This window comes from Molothrus aeneus, chromosome 22, assembly GCF_037042795.1.
Source record: "Molothrus aeneus isolate 106 chromosome 22, BPBGC_Maene_1.0, whole genome shotgun sequence".
NCBI lineage: Eukaryota > Metazoa > Chordata > Aves > Passeriformes > Icteridae > Molothrus > Molothrus aeneus.
In genome coordinates, this window is record NC_089667.1 from 3,712,930 (window position 1) to 3,725,844 (window position 12,915).

The following is a 12,915-nucleotide window of genomic DNA, read 5'->3' on the forward strand; positions in this document are numbered from 1 at the left end:
CATCCCTCCCAGCAGCACATCCCACCCAGAGCAGTTGCTCCTCTTACTCAAGGCAGAATCTGAAAACTGCCAAAGGCCCTGAAGAGCCACTCAGTGAGGAGCTGCCTGCAGTCAGACAAGAGGAATCACTTGACAGGGGAGCTAGGTGGAATTTAGCTTGCCTGAATAGGCCCTGGTTGTCAGCTGTCTCTTTCCTGTCATTTATCTCAGGAGAGATGTCACAATATTCAGATTTTACTTAACTCAACGCTCTGTTTTATGCTCGTGTTTCCCAGAACCTTTCACAAGGAATTAAGGTAGGAAGTGCTTTATAGGGCAGGAGTTGGAAACTCAGCTAAAAGGACTTTTCTTCACAGCTGAGCTGGGTTTGCTCTGTAACTCCTCCCCTGTCCTGGAAGGGAATCACTGAAGCTTAGAGCAGAAATCAAACTTGATCCATCTGCCTTAGCTCTGCCCTGCATCTCCCAGGACTGTGCCAGTGACTCTGTGCAGTGTGGGCCTGAAAAAGTTACCTTGGTAGGGAGCCATTGATGGGGAAGGAAGGGAAATGAAGGGGAAAGAAATGGTAAAGATTAAACAGAAAAGAAGTGGGGGGAAAATGGGGGGAAAAATGGGGAAGTAGGGCTTCCTTGCAGTGTGGTTATCTCCACAATAATGTACAGTTTATGTACAATCCCCTGCACCCAGCTCACTGAGGCTGCTCCCAAAGCACCAAGCAGGAGCTGAGGAGCCCCAAAGACAGAAGGGAAGAGAGAACACAGCCAGAACAGCTGAAGGAGGCAGCAAGAGGGGACAGCTGCTCCCAGCTTCTCAAGTACAAACCTGTTTACAAAGAACTGCATCTCCAGTAGTCTCAGAATGATATAGCAGAGGAATAAAATGTTTTATTCTGGTTGTCTATCAGCCTGTGCCACCATACAGATGGCTCAACACACGCTGACTGAAGTGATGCTCCTGCTCTGTACAGTTTGTCTCCCTGCTGAAGGACACATGCTGCCTCCAAGCAAAGCAGGAATTCAGCTCTAGCACCACTGCAGATTAACATTTTCCCTCCTTTTTCACCATATGGTGCTTTAAGAGCAACAGCCGTGCAAGCTTCCAGGAGACCACAGCACTCAAAGAATCCTGCTCTCTAAAAACACTTCTTGCACCAAACCCCATTTCTTTTTTTTTTTGCTTGTTGCTTAGGAAAAGAGAAACATTGAGGCAACAAGTGCAGCCCAGCACACGGGGAAGGAAGGGCAGGATCAGATTTTCCAGTGGCTGCTCAGGGCTGTCAGGGGTTTGCAGTGTGGCTCTGCTGTGTGTGAGGGGCACTGCCACAGCTCCCTGGGGATTCCAGAACCTTCCCAAAGCAGGCCCCAAACCTAAGGGGAGCTGTCAGTCAGTCCCACAGCTCCCTGGGGATTCCAGAACCTTCCCAAAGCAGGCCCCAAACCTAAGGGGAGCTGTCAGTCAGTCCCACAGCTCCCTGGGGATTCCAGAACCTTCCCAAAGCAGGCCCCAAACCTAAGGGGAGCTGTCAGTCAGTCCCACAGCTCCCTGGGGATTCCAGAACCTTCCCAAAGCAGGCCCCAAACCTAAGGGGAGCTGTCAGTCAGTCCCACAGCTCCCTGGGGATTCCAGAACCTTCCCAAAGCAGGCCCCAAACCTAAGGAGGGCTGAGCTGTCACACATGCACACCTGGAGCTCTCTCTCAATTCTCTGCACCTCACAGCACAACAGAGATGATCTAAAGGAGTTCAGCAGCAAAGGGATGGAAAGGAAGGGGATTTCCTGCTGGAACTCAGCTCCATTTGGCTTTTGCTCTAAGTGCCTCTCGTGCTTGCAGAGCATTCCAGCAGAATCTGTCCCTGCAGGGCTCAGCTGCAGTGGACACAAGCAAAGACTCACAGTTTGTGCACTGGATGTTCCTCTCTGTGCAGTAACCACACCACATCATTCCTTGCCCAGTTCTGAGTGTGGAACACACACCCTCAGTGTCTGTGCAGGCTGTTAATCCCTGTGAGCACATCCTGTGCTGCTCTGGGAGCAGCTTGCAGCTCACCCCAGACCCTCTTTGGACACCTCAGAGTAGGGAGAACCTGACCTCGAGGATTTCCCTGTGCAGCAGGGTTCTGCAGGGCACTGACACTGCTCAGCTGAGCTTCCAGAGCCCAGGAAGTGCTCAGCCTTGCACCTGTGTCATAGCAGGGCCCCAGCTGGGTAATAATTAGTATGGGTAATAATTACTATAAATATTAGTTCTCCATTATTGCAGAAGGCTGATCAATCACTTTATTCTACTATAATATATTACACCTATTAAGAAGCTTGTACTTAATAGGTATAATATTAAGTATTATTCCTATATAATAGGTATAATACTTAATATTATACCTATTAAGTATAATATTATATCTATTAAGAAGCTTGTAACCCTTACATACAGCTCTGACTTAATTGGTCAATCTCTCCAAACACTATCCAGTGTCCAATTAAGAAACCACCCTTTAGTAACTAAATCCCCATAACACATTCCCCATGTGCACACCACCAGGTGCAGCAAGAGGAGATAAGAATTGTTTCTCATTCTTTTCTCTGATCTTCTCACAGCCTTCCCCAGGAAAATCCTGGGAAAGTTTGCCTCTCTATATACCATATTATTAAATTATATAGTATATAATATATATACTATATTTATATATATACAATATTATACTATATTATTATATTATACTTCTTAAGAAGCTCATCACCCTTACAGACAGTCTGATCCAGATGGATCCAAATGGTCAATCCCAACACCATCACCAGTGTCCAATTAAGAAATCACCCTTTGGTAACCAAATCCCCATAACACATTCCCCATGTGCACTACACCAGGTGCAGCAAGTGGAGCTAAGAATTGTTTCTGATTCTTTTCTCTGATCTTCTCACAGCTTTCACCAGGGAAATCCTGGGAAAATCTCTCTCTCTATGGCCAGAGAGCTGCTGCCACACCCCTGGGCAGGGCAGGCTGCTGAGGAACCCCAGCCACCTTCCTCTTCAGCACCCCAGAGCCAAGGAAGGAAGAAAGGGCACTGTGTTATGTCAGCATCCCAAAATAAATTCCCTCCTGCACTGACCCTGTGAGATGCACATGGAGACACTGGGCTGTGCTTTCCCATGCACAGTTTCAGTTTTCTCATCCCTTGGTTTCAGGAGGGCTCTTCCTTCCTGCAAGCCCTTAGATAAATAAATAATCCACAGCCACCAGTTCCTACTCACCCTCTGGGGTGCTGATTGCTCTCCCCACCACAGCCGTGGTTCCTCCACTGGACTGTTGGTTCAGGCTTTGGAAGGAGCCTGGGAACAAGAAGGGAAAAAGTGAGATCTGAAATGCACTGCAGCTCTGCCTGTGCCCGTGCAGAGCAGAGCCAGGGCAGCTCCCACCTTGCTGGTGCCAGCTGTGCCCATGCAAAGCAGAGCCAGGGCAGTTCCCACCTTGCTGGTGCCAGCTGTGCCCATGCAAAGCAGAGCCAGGGCAGTTCCCACCTTGCTGGTACCAGCTGTGCCCATGTAAAGCAGAGCCAGGGCAGTTCCCACCTTGCTGGTGCCAGCTGTGCCCATGCAGAGCAGTTCCCACCTTGCTGGCTGTGCCCATGCAGAGCAGGGCATGGCAGTGCCCACCTTGCTGGCTGCCAGCTGTGCCCGCTGCCTCAGAGGAAGCTGACAGGCTGCTGCCCACGCTCCTGCTGCGCTGCTGGCTCCTCTCCTGCAGAGCCTTCCTGGCCGAGGTGAGGATGGCCAGGGTGCTCAGGGATGCTGCCCTAGGGCACAAAGGGACAGAGGGACAGAGGTGAGGATGGCCAGGGTGCTCAGGGATGCTGCCCTAAGGCACAAAGGGACACAACAGGTGAGGATGGCCAGGGTGCTCAGGGATGCTGCCCTAAGGCACAAAGGGACAGAGGTGAGGATGGCCAGGGTGCTCAGGGATGCTGCCCTAGGGCACAAAGGGACAGAGGGACAGAGGTGAGGATGGCCAGGGTGCTCAGGGATGCTGCCCTAGGGCACAAAGGGACAGAGGGACAGAGGTGAGGATGGCCAGGGTGCTCAGGGATGCTGCCCTAAGGCACAAAGGGACACAACAGGTGAGGATGGCCAGGGTGCTCAGGGATGCTGCCCTAAGGCACAAAGGGACAGAGGTGAGGATGGCCAGGGTGCTCAGGGATGCTGCCCTAGGGCACAAAGGGACAGAGGGACACAGGTGAGGATGGCCAGGGTGCTCAGGGATGCTGCCCTAGGGCACAAAGGGACAGAGGTGAGGATGGCCAGGGTGCTCAGGGATGCTGCCCTAGGGCACAAAGGGACAGAGGTGAGGATGGCCAGGGTGCTCAGGGATGCTGCCCTAGGGCACAAAGGGACAGAGGTGAGGATGGCCAGGGTGCTCAGGGATGTTGCCCTAGGCCACAAAGGGACAGAGGTGAGGATGGCCAGGGTGCTCAGGGATGCTGCCCTAGGGCACAAAGGGACAGAGGTGAGGATGGCCAGGGTGCTCAGGGATGCTGCCCTAGGGCACAAAGGGACAGAGGGACAGAGGTGAGGATGGCCAGGGTGCTCAGGGATGCTGCCCTAGGGCACAAAGGGACAGAGGTGAGGATGGCCAGGGTGCTCAGGGATGCTGCCCTAGGGCACAAAGGGACAGAGGGACACAGGTGAGGATGGCCAGGGTGCTCAGGGATGCTGCCCTAGGGCACAAAGGGACAGAGGGACACAGGTGAGGATGGCCAGGGTGCTCAGGGATGCTGCCCTAGGGCACAAAGGGACAGAGGTGAGGATGGCCAGGGTGCTCAGGGATGCTGCCCTAAGGCACAAAGGGACAGTGGCTGGGATGTCCCTCTGAAAGCCCTGATGAGACCCTGAGGGAAGGTCTGTCCCCTCCCTCAGCATCTTCAACACCTAATAATGAGATTATGCTGCAACACCCATGAGTTTCAGACCACTCTCTAAAGAAAGGATCAGCAAAGTGACATAAATAAGTGGAAATATACAAATAAATAAATATTATAAATAAATTAAAATATAAAATATAAGAAATATATAAATGCTAATATAAAAATAATATTAAAATATGAATAAATAATTAAATTAAAATAAGCAATATAAATAAATTAAAAATATGAAATATATAAACTCGAATTAAAAGAATATAAAAATATAATATAATAAATCTATAATAAAATAAAGCAATATAATAATAAATACAAATAAAAATATAAAATACATAATATATAAGCTCTAATGTAAAAATAATAAAAAATTTAACAAATAAAAACAAATAATATCAATAATATGAATAAATTAATATAAAATATATAAACTCTAATAAAATAATATAAAAGTACACAATGTAAATAAAAATAATATAAATAGTATAAATAAAAATATAAAATACATAATATATAAGCTCTAATATAAAAATAGAAAATATAAATACTTAATAAAAATAATATAATATAAATAAAAATACAAAATATATAAACTCTAATATACAAACAATATTGAAATATACAATATCAATACATAATAAAAAAATAATATAAATAAATATAGAATGTAAAATAATACATAATATTAAAATATAAAAATACAAATTATAAATAAATAAAAAGAAATACAAATATATAATAAATGTAAAATACCAGGTAACAAAATGAGCCCATACCTGCGATCCACCAGTGGCTGCTTGAGAGCCTCAGCACGAGGAGTGGCAAACTCAGAGGGGCCAGGGGCAGGGATGGAGCCAGGTGTGGATGGCCTCCCACCCCCAGAGGACTGAGCACTGATATTATTCTGGCCACCAGGAGCTGCAGCTCTCTCCAGAGATGGAGTCTGCTGTGGAAAACAGGAGAACAGGTCATGTCTGCCAGTGGAGACAAGAGCAGAAAACCCTGCAAGGTGCTTGGGCCTGAGTGTTTCAGAACTGCCCTTTGTGGGATGGATGGATGGATGGATGGATGGATGGATGGATGGATGGATGGATGGATGGATGGAGGGATGGAGGGATGGATGGAGGGATGGAAAGGGTGCTGGGGAGGAACAATTTATTGGCCAAAATTTTACCAAGAAGTGAGCAGGGACACAAATGTCCCAGTTTAGAGGTCTATATATAAAAAGTGCTCTTCTAAGGTCTGCAGAGAAATGAACTTCCAGGCTAGAAGTCATCTCATCTTAAGGTAAGGATCTAAAATAGCTCAGGACAACTGACTCAGGCACATATTTATTTCTTTACACTGAATTTAAAAGAGTATCTCATGACTGGGACAGCTTTGAACTCTCACTTTGTAGACACCTGACATCAGGCAAAGTGAACTCTTTTCTTTGTTACCAGTTTATCATTCTGAGAACAGAGAGAATACAGCATTTAAGCCCAGCCAGTGCCAAATTAGACTTGCTTTTTCCTTTAAATTTAATTCTCTCTCCATTAATCATTTGCTGCTCCTCTTAGCTTTGTTTGCTGATGTTCTAAGTCTATTAAATGACTCTGAAACCAAAACTTCTGTCAGGAAGTACAAAGGGGGAGGAAAACCCCTGATAACCATCCTGCTCCAAGGGCAGGGTCCCCAGGCAGGGCATGGGCGCTGTGAGCACACAAATTTGAGCAGAGGAGACATGGAATTAATGGCAATAACCACCTCCCTGTGGGCTGCTGGGAGCTGCTCTTGCTCTGACTCCTTCTCCCTGGCCAGCTGCTCTTCATATTTCTTCATGTCATACTCCAGCTCGGCTGCCAGCTGCTTGTCCACAGCAAAGAAGTCTTTGATTTCGTTTCGGTAATCTTGCATCATTTCCTGCAGCAACAAGGAATGTTTGGACTCCTTCAGAAATCTCCCTCAGCTACTGATTCACATCCCCATTCAGATCACAGCTGCTTGGGAGCAAAAGGAAACACCAGTTGGTAGAGCAGAGGTGTTTTTAACAGACTGAAGAGTTTTAACTCCAATTTGTTCCTCAGAACATGGAAAAGCTTTGCAGCGTTTGAGCTCTCTTCCTGCCCACGTTCCACACTGAGAGCCTCATCTCCAATCCCTCCACCTCCCACGTTATTTAACACAGTGGCAGTGTCACAACATCCTATCTTCTGAATTCCTCCCTCCTCAGAAGGCTCTTGGTTGTGGCAGTGGTTGCACATTAACTCCAGAGAGGATCAAAACATCAGGACCAGCAACACTTCCCCTTACCCTCAGGCAGTTCATCAGGTCCTTAAGAGCTGGGATCCTCTTCTGCTCCATCAAGGACTTGAGTGATGTGATTATTGGGATGATGTTTTCGATGAAATTCTTCTTTTGAACCTTTTTTTGTGAACGAGGCATGAACAGTTATGCGAGGCAGTGAAGGAAAAGCCACTCTGCACCTCCACAGAGGAGTTCTCCCTCCACAGCCAAGGAATCACTGTAATTAAGGCTGCTCTTGCACCACACATATGCACAGAGGCTTTTAACCTAAGGGGAGCCTTTTCAGATGCATCACTAAGTCACTCAGATCTCACAGTGAAGGCAAATTGCCCAGAGGTGCAGGAAAATCATTGTTCTGCTCAAATGCCTGGCCAAGGAGAGGGGTGGGGAACAAGTCCAGCTCAGCACAGCTCCCCTGGCTCCTGGGAAATGCACTTCTGCTCCCTCCACCTCCACAACAAGCATCCCTCAGCAATTCTGCCTTCATATTGTGCTTTTACAATATGAGCTGCCCAGCCCTCTCCCCACAGCACAGCAAGTGCCCCTCACCTGTGAAATGAGCTTTTTCTGGGCCACCTGCATGACAGCATTGGCCATGGCCATCTCATCTTCATCAGCCTGAATGTCCTCCTCAGGTTTGGACCTCATACTTGAGAGCTTGATTTCTTTGCAGCTGAGGACTGCAAATGTATCTGAGAGCAGCTCACTGCCTTCCAGGTCCAAAGGAAGGACCTCATCCACAAAGCAAGCTGGAAGACACAGGAAAGAAATAATTTGTTTTTCCAGAAGCAGCAATGATGGGCAAGCCAGGATAAAAACACCTGGATCATGAGATTTTATACAGACACCAGGTTTTTGTTTGGCAGGTTTTTAAAGGCATTTTTAAAGCCTTACCTAGGATGCTGTGGCTGATCTTGGTGGTGATGCTGAACCTCTGCTCATCTGTAAAATGTTCCAGCAGGAAGGTGTAGATCCTCATCCTCTTCTCTTTGTTCTCCTTCCCCTTCAGAGAGAAGAGCTGCTTCGCCCTGTGGCAGAGCAGGACATTTTACAGAGGCCCAAATCACATCATGCCAGCTCCCAGGAATAATGAGACCTTAAATCAGCCAGGGATATTTGCATGCCACTTTTAAGACCCATAAACCTGCTAGGACAGCACACAGTCCTACAAATTACACACAGCAGTGTCACAGGGAAGGCAGGACCCAGCTCAGCACTTGCATGGATAATTATCAAGTGCCACAAATGCTGTGCTGTCACTGAGAGCTGCATGGCCAGACAGCCCATAATTTAGCAAAAATTAGCCAGGAATGCGCTCAACTGACCGCTGGCTCTGGGGGAACCTGTTGTACTTCTGGTGTTTCTCATAGCTGTTGAAATGGAAGATGCACTCAATGAAGTGCTGGGAGAACATCACAGGGTTCCTCTTCAGCAAGAGATGCACCAGGCAGAACTCTGCAAACCTGCAGGGGAGGAGAAGGAGGAAATTATCACTGGATGCTTTCCAAAAGCCACCCCTGAGGCTGTGTAGGGCTCTCAAGGCTGGAGGATGGTTCTCCTCTCCCTCAATACCACATTTAATTCTTGCCCAGCTCACTGACTTCCACCCTTTCTCAGAGGGACAGACATCTCCAGCAGCCACAGCACTACTCATTTTTATGGCCATTAAAGCAAACTGAGTCAGAAATAAATCTGAACTTGAATCCTGTCACAGCAATTTAATTATTTAACCTGAGTTCCACCATGGCTGAGACACAGCACTCAGCAACGAGTTCATGACCAAAGGTCCTGCAAGAGCTGCAGGGCAAACCCAGGCCTGAAGAAAGTGGTTTTGGCTGGATGCAGTCTCCAAATGCAGATGCAAAGGAAAAGGCTCCCAAAGAAATGGGAGGAACACGATGCTGCAATGCCACCATCTACTGGAAAGACATTTTTAGATATTCAAAAGACACTGAAGAGAAAAGGGAATGTGAATGGTAATTGACAAAAGGTCGATGGTTCTGGAAATATCCATCTCAGATTGACTGTTCCAGGCAGAAATGAGCAGCAAGGTGTCCAATCCTCCTCTGCAATCCTAATTTCTACATGAGCTCCCCACCTGAGAGAAACCTGCCCCATTCATTTCCCACATAACAGAGCAGCTGGAGACCTTGAAACCTCCAAAAACTTCATAAACATGCACTTAAAATGAGAGTGCATAATTCTTCTGACACATCATTTGACAGGTCATTCCTCTAACAATTACAAGATGTGGCAGAAGGCTGAAAAGGCAAGGCATGCAACATAAGAAAAAAGAAACTGCAACAAAATACTTAATCCTAGTTCTTAAACAAATCCAGCACTTGAGACAGAGCCTGTCAGAAAACCACAAGGAAGATTTCACAAGGGTCTGACTCAAAAATGCCTTTTTTTTTCTGGATAACTGAGTCCTGAATAGAGCAGAGCTGAAGGTTTTGAGGACAGCCAAGGACACTTTGGGACTTTTAAATGACCTGGGGAGAGGCTCATCACCCCTGTGCCACCACTGCAGACCCTAAAGGAAGTCCAGAGGTTAGAGGGATAATCTGCTTTATCACTGGCATTTCTCTTCACAATGTGAAGGTGCCAAGACTGAGACAGGTTTTGAGCCATCTCTGACCTTCACCTCCTCCATCATTTCACAGCTGAGATCTTTACCTGGCAATGTCTGGGTTTGGATCCACCAGGACACTGACAAACCGAAAGAAGAGGCAGTCCTTCCATTTCACAAACTCCTCCTGTGAAAATCAGCAGAAATCAACAACCTGGACAAGGAAAATTCAGTGTGAACCTCCCAGTTGCAGTCAGGTAAACAAACAAGCTGTAAACCCTCAAGAGGCACATAAAATAAACCCCAAAACAACCCCAAGTATTTTGGGGGATGCTCTAAGCAGCATAAATGCCACAACAGCACATTGAGGTTTACCCCAGGCATGAAGAATAAAGCAGAAAAATGAAAAATCTGTTTTCCCACCCCATGGCAGGTGTGCTCTTCAACACTGTTTTTACACTGCATGCCTTTGCAAGCTACAGACTTAATTCAAAAAATGTACATTTCACTTAAAATGGATTTCTACTCTGGAAAATTTTCACTGTGTCTCAGCTGCAGGAGGTTGGTGAGCAAGATGAGGGTGTCTCCTTCATTAGCCAATAGCCTGAGAGGTGTTGCAGCTGAGTTTGCAAGCTACAAACTTAATTCAAGAGGTACATTTCACTTAAAATGGATTTGTATCCAGAAAATTTCCATTTTGTCTCACCTGCAGGAGGCTGGTGTGCAGGATGAGGGAGTCTCCTTCATTAGCCAATAGTCTGAGGGGTGTTGGAGCTGTGCTTGCAAGCTACAGACTCAATTCAAAGATGTACATTTCCTTTAAAACGTATTTCTATCCAGACAACTTCCACATAATCTCACCTGCAGGAGGTTGGTGAGCAGGATGAGGGTGTCTCCTTAGCTAGCCAATAGTCTGAGGGGTGTTGCAGCTGTGTTTGCAAGCTACAGACTCAATTCAAAGATGTATATTTCACTTAAACCAAAATGGATTTCTACTCTTGAAAATTTCCACTCTGTCTCACCACCTGCAGGAGGCTGGTGGGCAGGATGAAGGTGTCTCCAATAGTTTGAGGGGTGTTACAGATGTGTTTGCAAGCTACAGACTTAGTTCAAAGATGTAAATTTCACTTAAAATGGATTTCTACTCCAGAAAATTTCCATTTTGTCTCACCTACAGGAGGTTGGTGAGCAGGATGCAGATGTCTCCTTCATCAGCCAATAGTTTGAGGGGTGTCGCAGATGTGTTTACAAGCCACAGACTCAATTAAAAAATGCACATTTCACTTAAAACAGATTCCCATCCAGAAAATTTCCGCATAACCTCACCTGCAGGAGGTTGGTGAGCAGGATGAGGGTCTGCCTGCGGATGAAGGGGTGCGGGTCCCGCAGGCACAGGGAGATGTTGGGGATGTATCTGTCGCCCAGCGAGGTGTAGCGCACGCACAGGTCGCACAGCACCAGCGCCGCGTTGTTGCGCACGGCCACGTCCGGCGACACCTCCAGCTCCCGCGCCAGCGCCGCGATGCATTTCTTGGCCAGCTCCTCGTGCTGCAGGCACAGCTTCCCTGCAAAGCAACACCGCTGGTGACGCCTGCAATTTCAGGTTCTTGTGGTTCTCAGAGCCTGCGCTAAGAGGGCTTAACTCTTGTTTAAGGCTTTGAAGGCCTTGGGTTTAGGTAATTCTAAGTTTCTTAGATAATGGTAAGGATTATAGGGGAGGATAGGAAGGAGGATGACGGACATGGTGGTTAAGATAGCAATTGTAATGCTGGTTGGCCTGCTAGTGCCTCCTTAGGGTGCATGTCCCAGATTGCAAGGCAAGGTGGATTCTGTTTGCCATCTGTATAGTTGTCTTCTGTTTCGTGGGCAGTTTTCCTTATCCTTATCGATAGTTTTTCTCTGAGTGTATGGGTTAATAGGTAGAGGACTAGGCTGCAGATTGCTAGTGCAACCATTAGGGTGTCGCAGGCATCTTTTATGGAAAATCCTTTCCTTAGGATTTTTCCTCCTGAGAAGCTGAGATGCCTCAGGAACAAAATGTAAATATTGACTATCTGCTGCTGTGTAATGCAACAGGTGGATCTGTGATTGGCCCATGTTGGTTATTTGTCATTAATGGCCAATCACAGCCCAGATGGCTTGGACAGAGAGTCCGAGCCACAAACCTCTGCTCTCATTCCTTCTTTTTCTATTCTTAGCCAGCCTTCTGAGGAAATCCTTTCTTCTATTCTTTTAGTCTAGTTTTAATGTGATATATATCATAAAATAATAAATCAAGCCTTCTGAAACATGGAGTCAGATCCTCGTCTCTTCCCTCATCCAAGAACCCCTGTGAACACAGTCACATCAGGGCATGGTCATGGAATCCTATCAGCTCTTCTATGATAGGTGAGGAAATGTCTTGGAAGTTAAGTTGTGAGTGGTTGGCCATATTTAGGTAGAGATGTCCTGGGTTTTCACCTGCAAGTTAGTCTTGACAAGGCTATGTAATTGTTTTACTAACACCTCTTTATGAGAAAGAAGCATAAGTGGTCTATGCGGTTGCCTTGAAACCAACATATGGGGGTTCGACTCCTTCCTTTCTTGGACTAAGGCAGGTTCTTTCCTTATCTCGTCCACAACCACTTGCAGCAGGCTCCAGGCCTGCTAGGGCTCCGTGGAGGGAAGAGGCTTAAAGATAGGAAATGCCAAGTCATGGTGAAATAGCAAGAAGCCCCTCTCTTCTGCCTTTCGGACCCCTGCTCATCTCTCTGTAACCCCATAGGTCACTTTCCCTTAACCCCTGCTACTGGACAATTTTGGATCTCCCTATACCCTATATAATGGACTGGTTTAGCCCATTCTGGTTAGAAGAGCTGTCACTGGAACCCTTCACAGACCCCCAATAAAGCCATCACTGTGGAACCCCAGCTGCCTTCTCCTCTCTCGTGTCTGCCTTTCGGTCGGCCTGCAATGGTGCCTTAGTAAGCAAAAGAGCTGAGAATCACTAAAAAGAGCTGATATCCCTTAAGCTTGCTAAGGTTGCCTGTGGCTAAGAGCAGCTTGGGTACTTGGACAGTCTGTCCCCAAAGGACTGAGCTATCCCCATGAGGACTGAGCAGCCCCATGCTGCTTGCCCGGGGGCAAACCTGCCCAGCAGGAGACCCGGAC

General features: G+C 47.0%; 1 protein-coding gene across 1 annotated transcript in view; it reads right to left on the bottom strand.

The window, feature by feature from the left end:
• Positions 1–12,915, bottom strand: part of NCAPD3 (non-SMC condensin II complex subunit D3) — a 40,494-nt gene that overhangs the window by 2,049 nt on the left and 25,530 nt on the right. Inside the window, exons 23-32 of the mRNA XM_066564327.1 lie at positions 11,092–11,330; positions 9,873–9,952; positions 8,522–8,659; positions 8,091–8,224; positions 7,746–7,945; positions 7,203–7,313; positions 6,657–6,812; positions 5,687–5,856; positions 3,652–3,791; positions 3,250–3,327 (exon numbers count right to left, since the gene is read on the bottom strand). Coding sequence (XP_066420424.1) covers positions 3,250–3,327; positions 3,652–3,791; positions 5,687–5,856; positions 6,657–6,812; positions 7,203–7,313; positions 7,746–7,945; positions 8,091–8,224; positions 8,522–8,659; positions 9,873–9,952; positions 11,092–11,330 — 1,446 coding nt within the window. The remainder of the gene's footprint in view (positions 1–3,249; positions 3,328–3,651; positions 3,792–5,686; positions 5,857–6,656; positions 6,813–7,202; positions 7,314–7,745; positions 7,946–8,090; positions 8,225–8,521; positions 8,660–9,872; positions 9,953–11,091; positions 11,331–12,915) is intronic.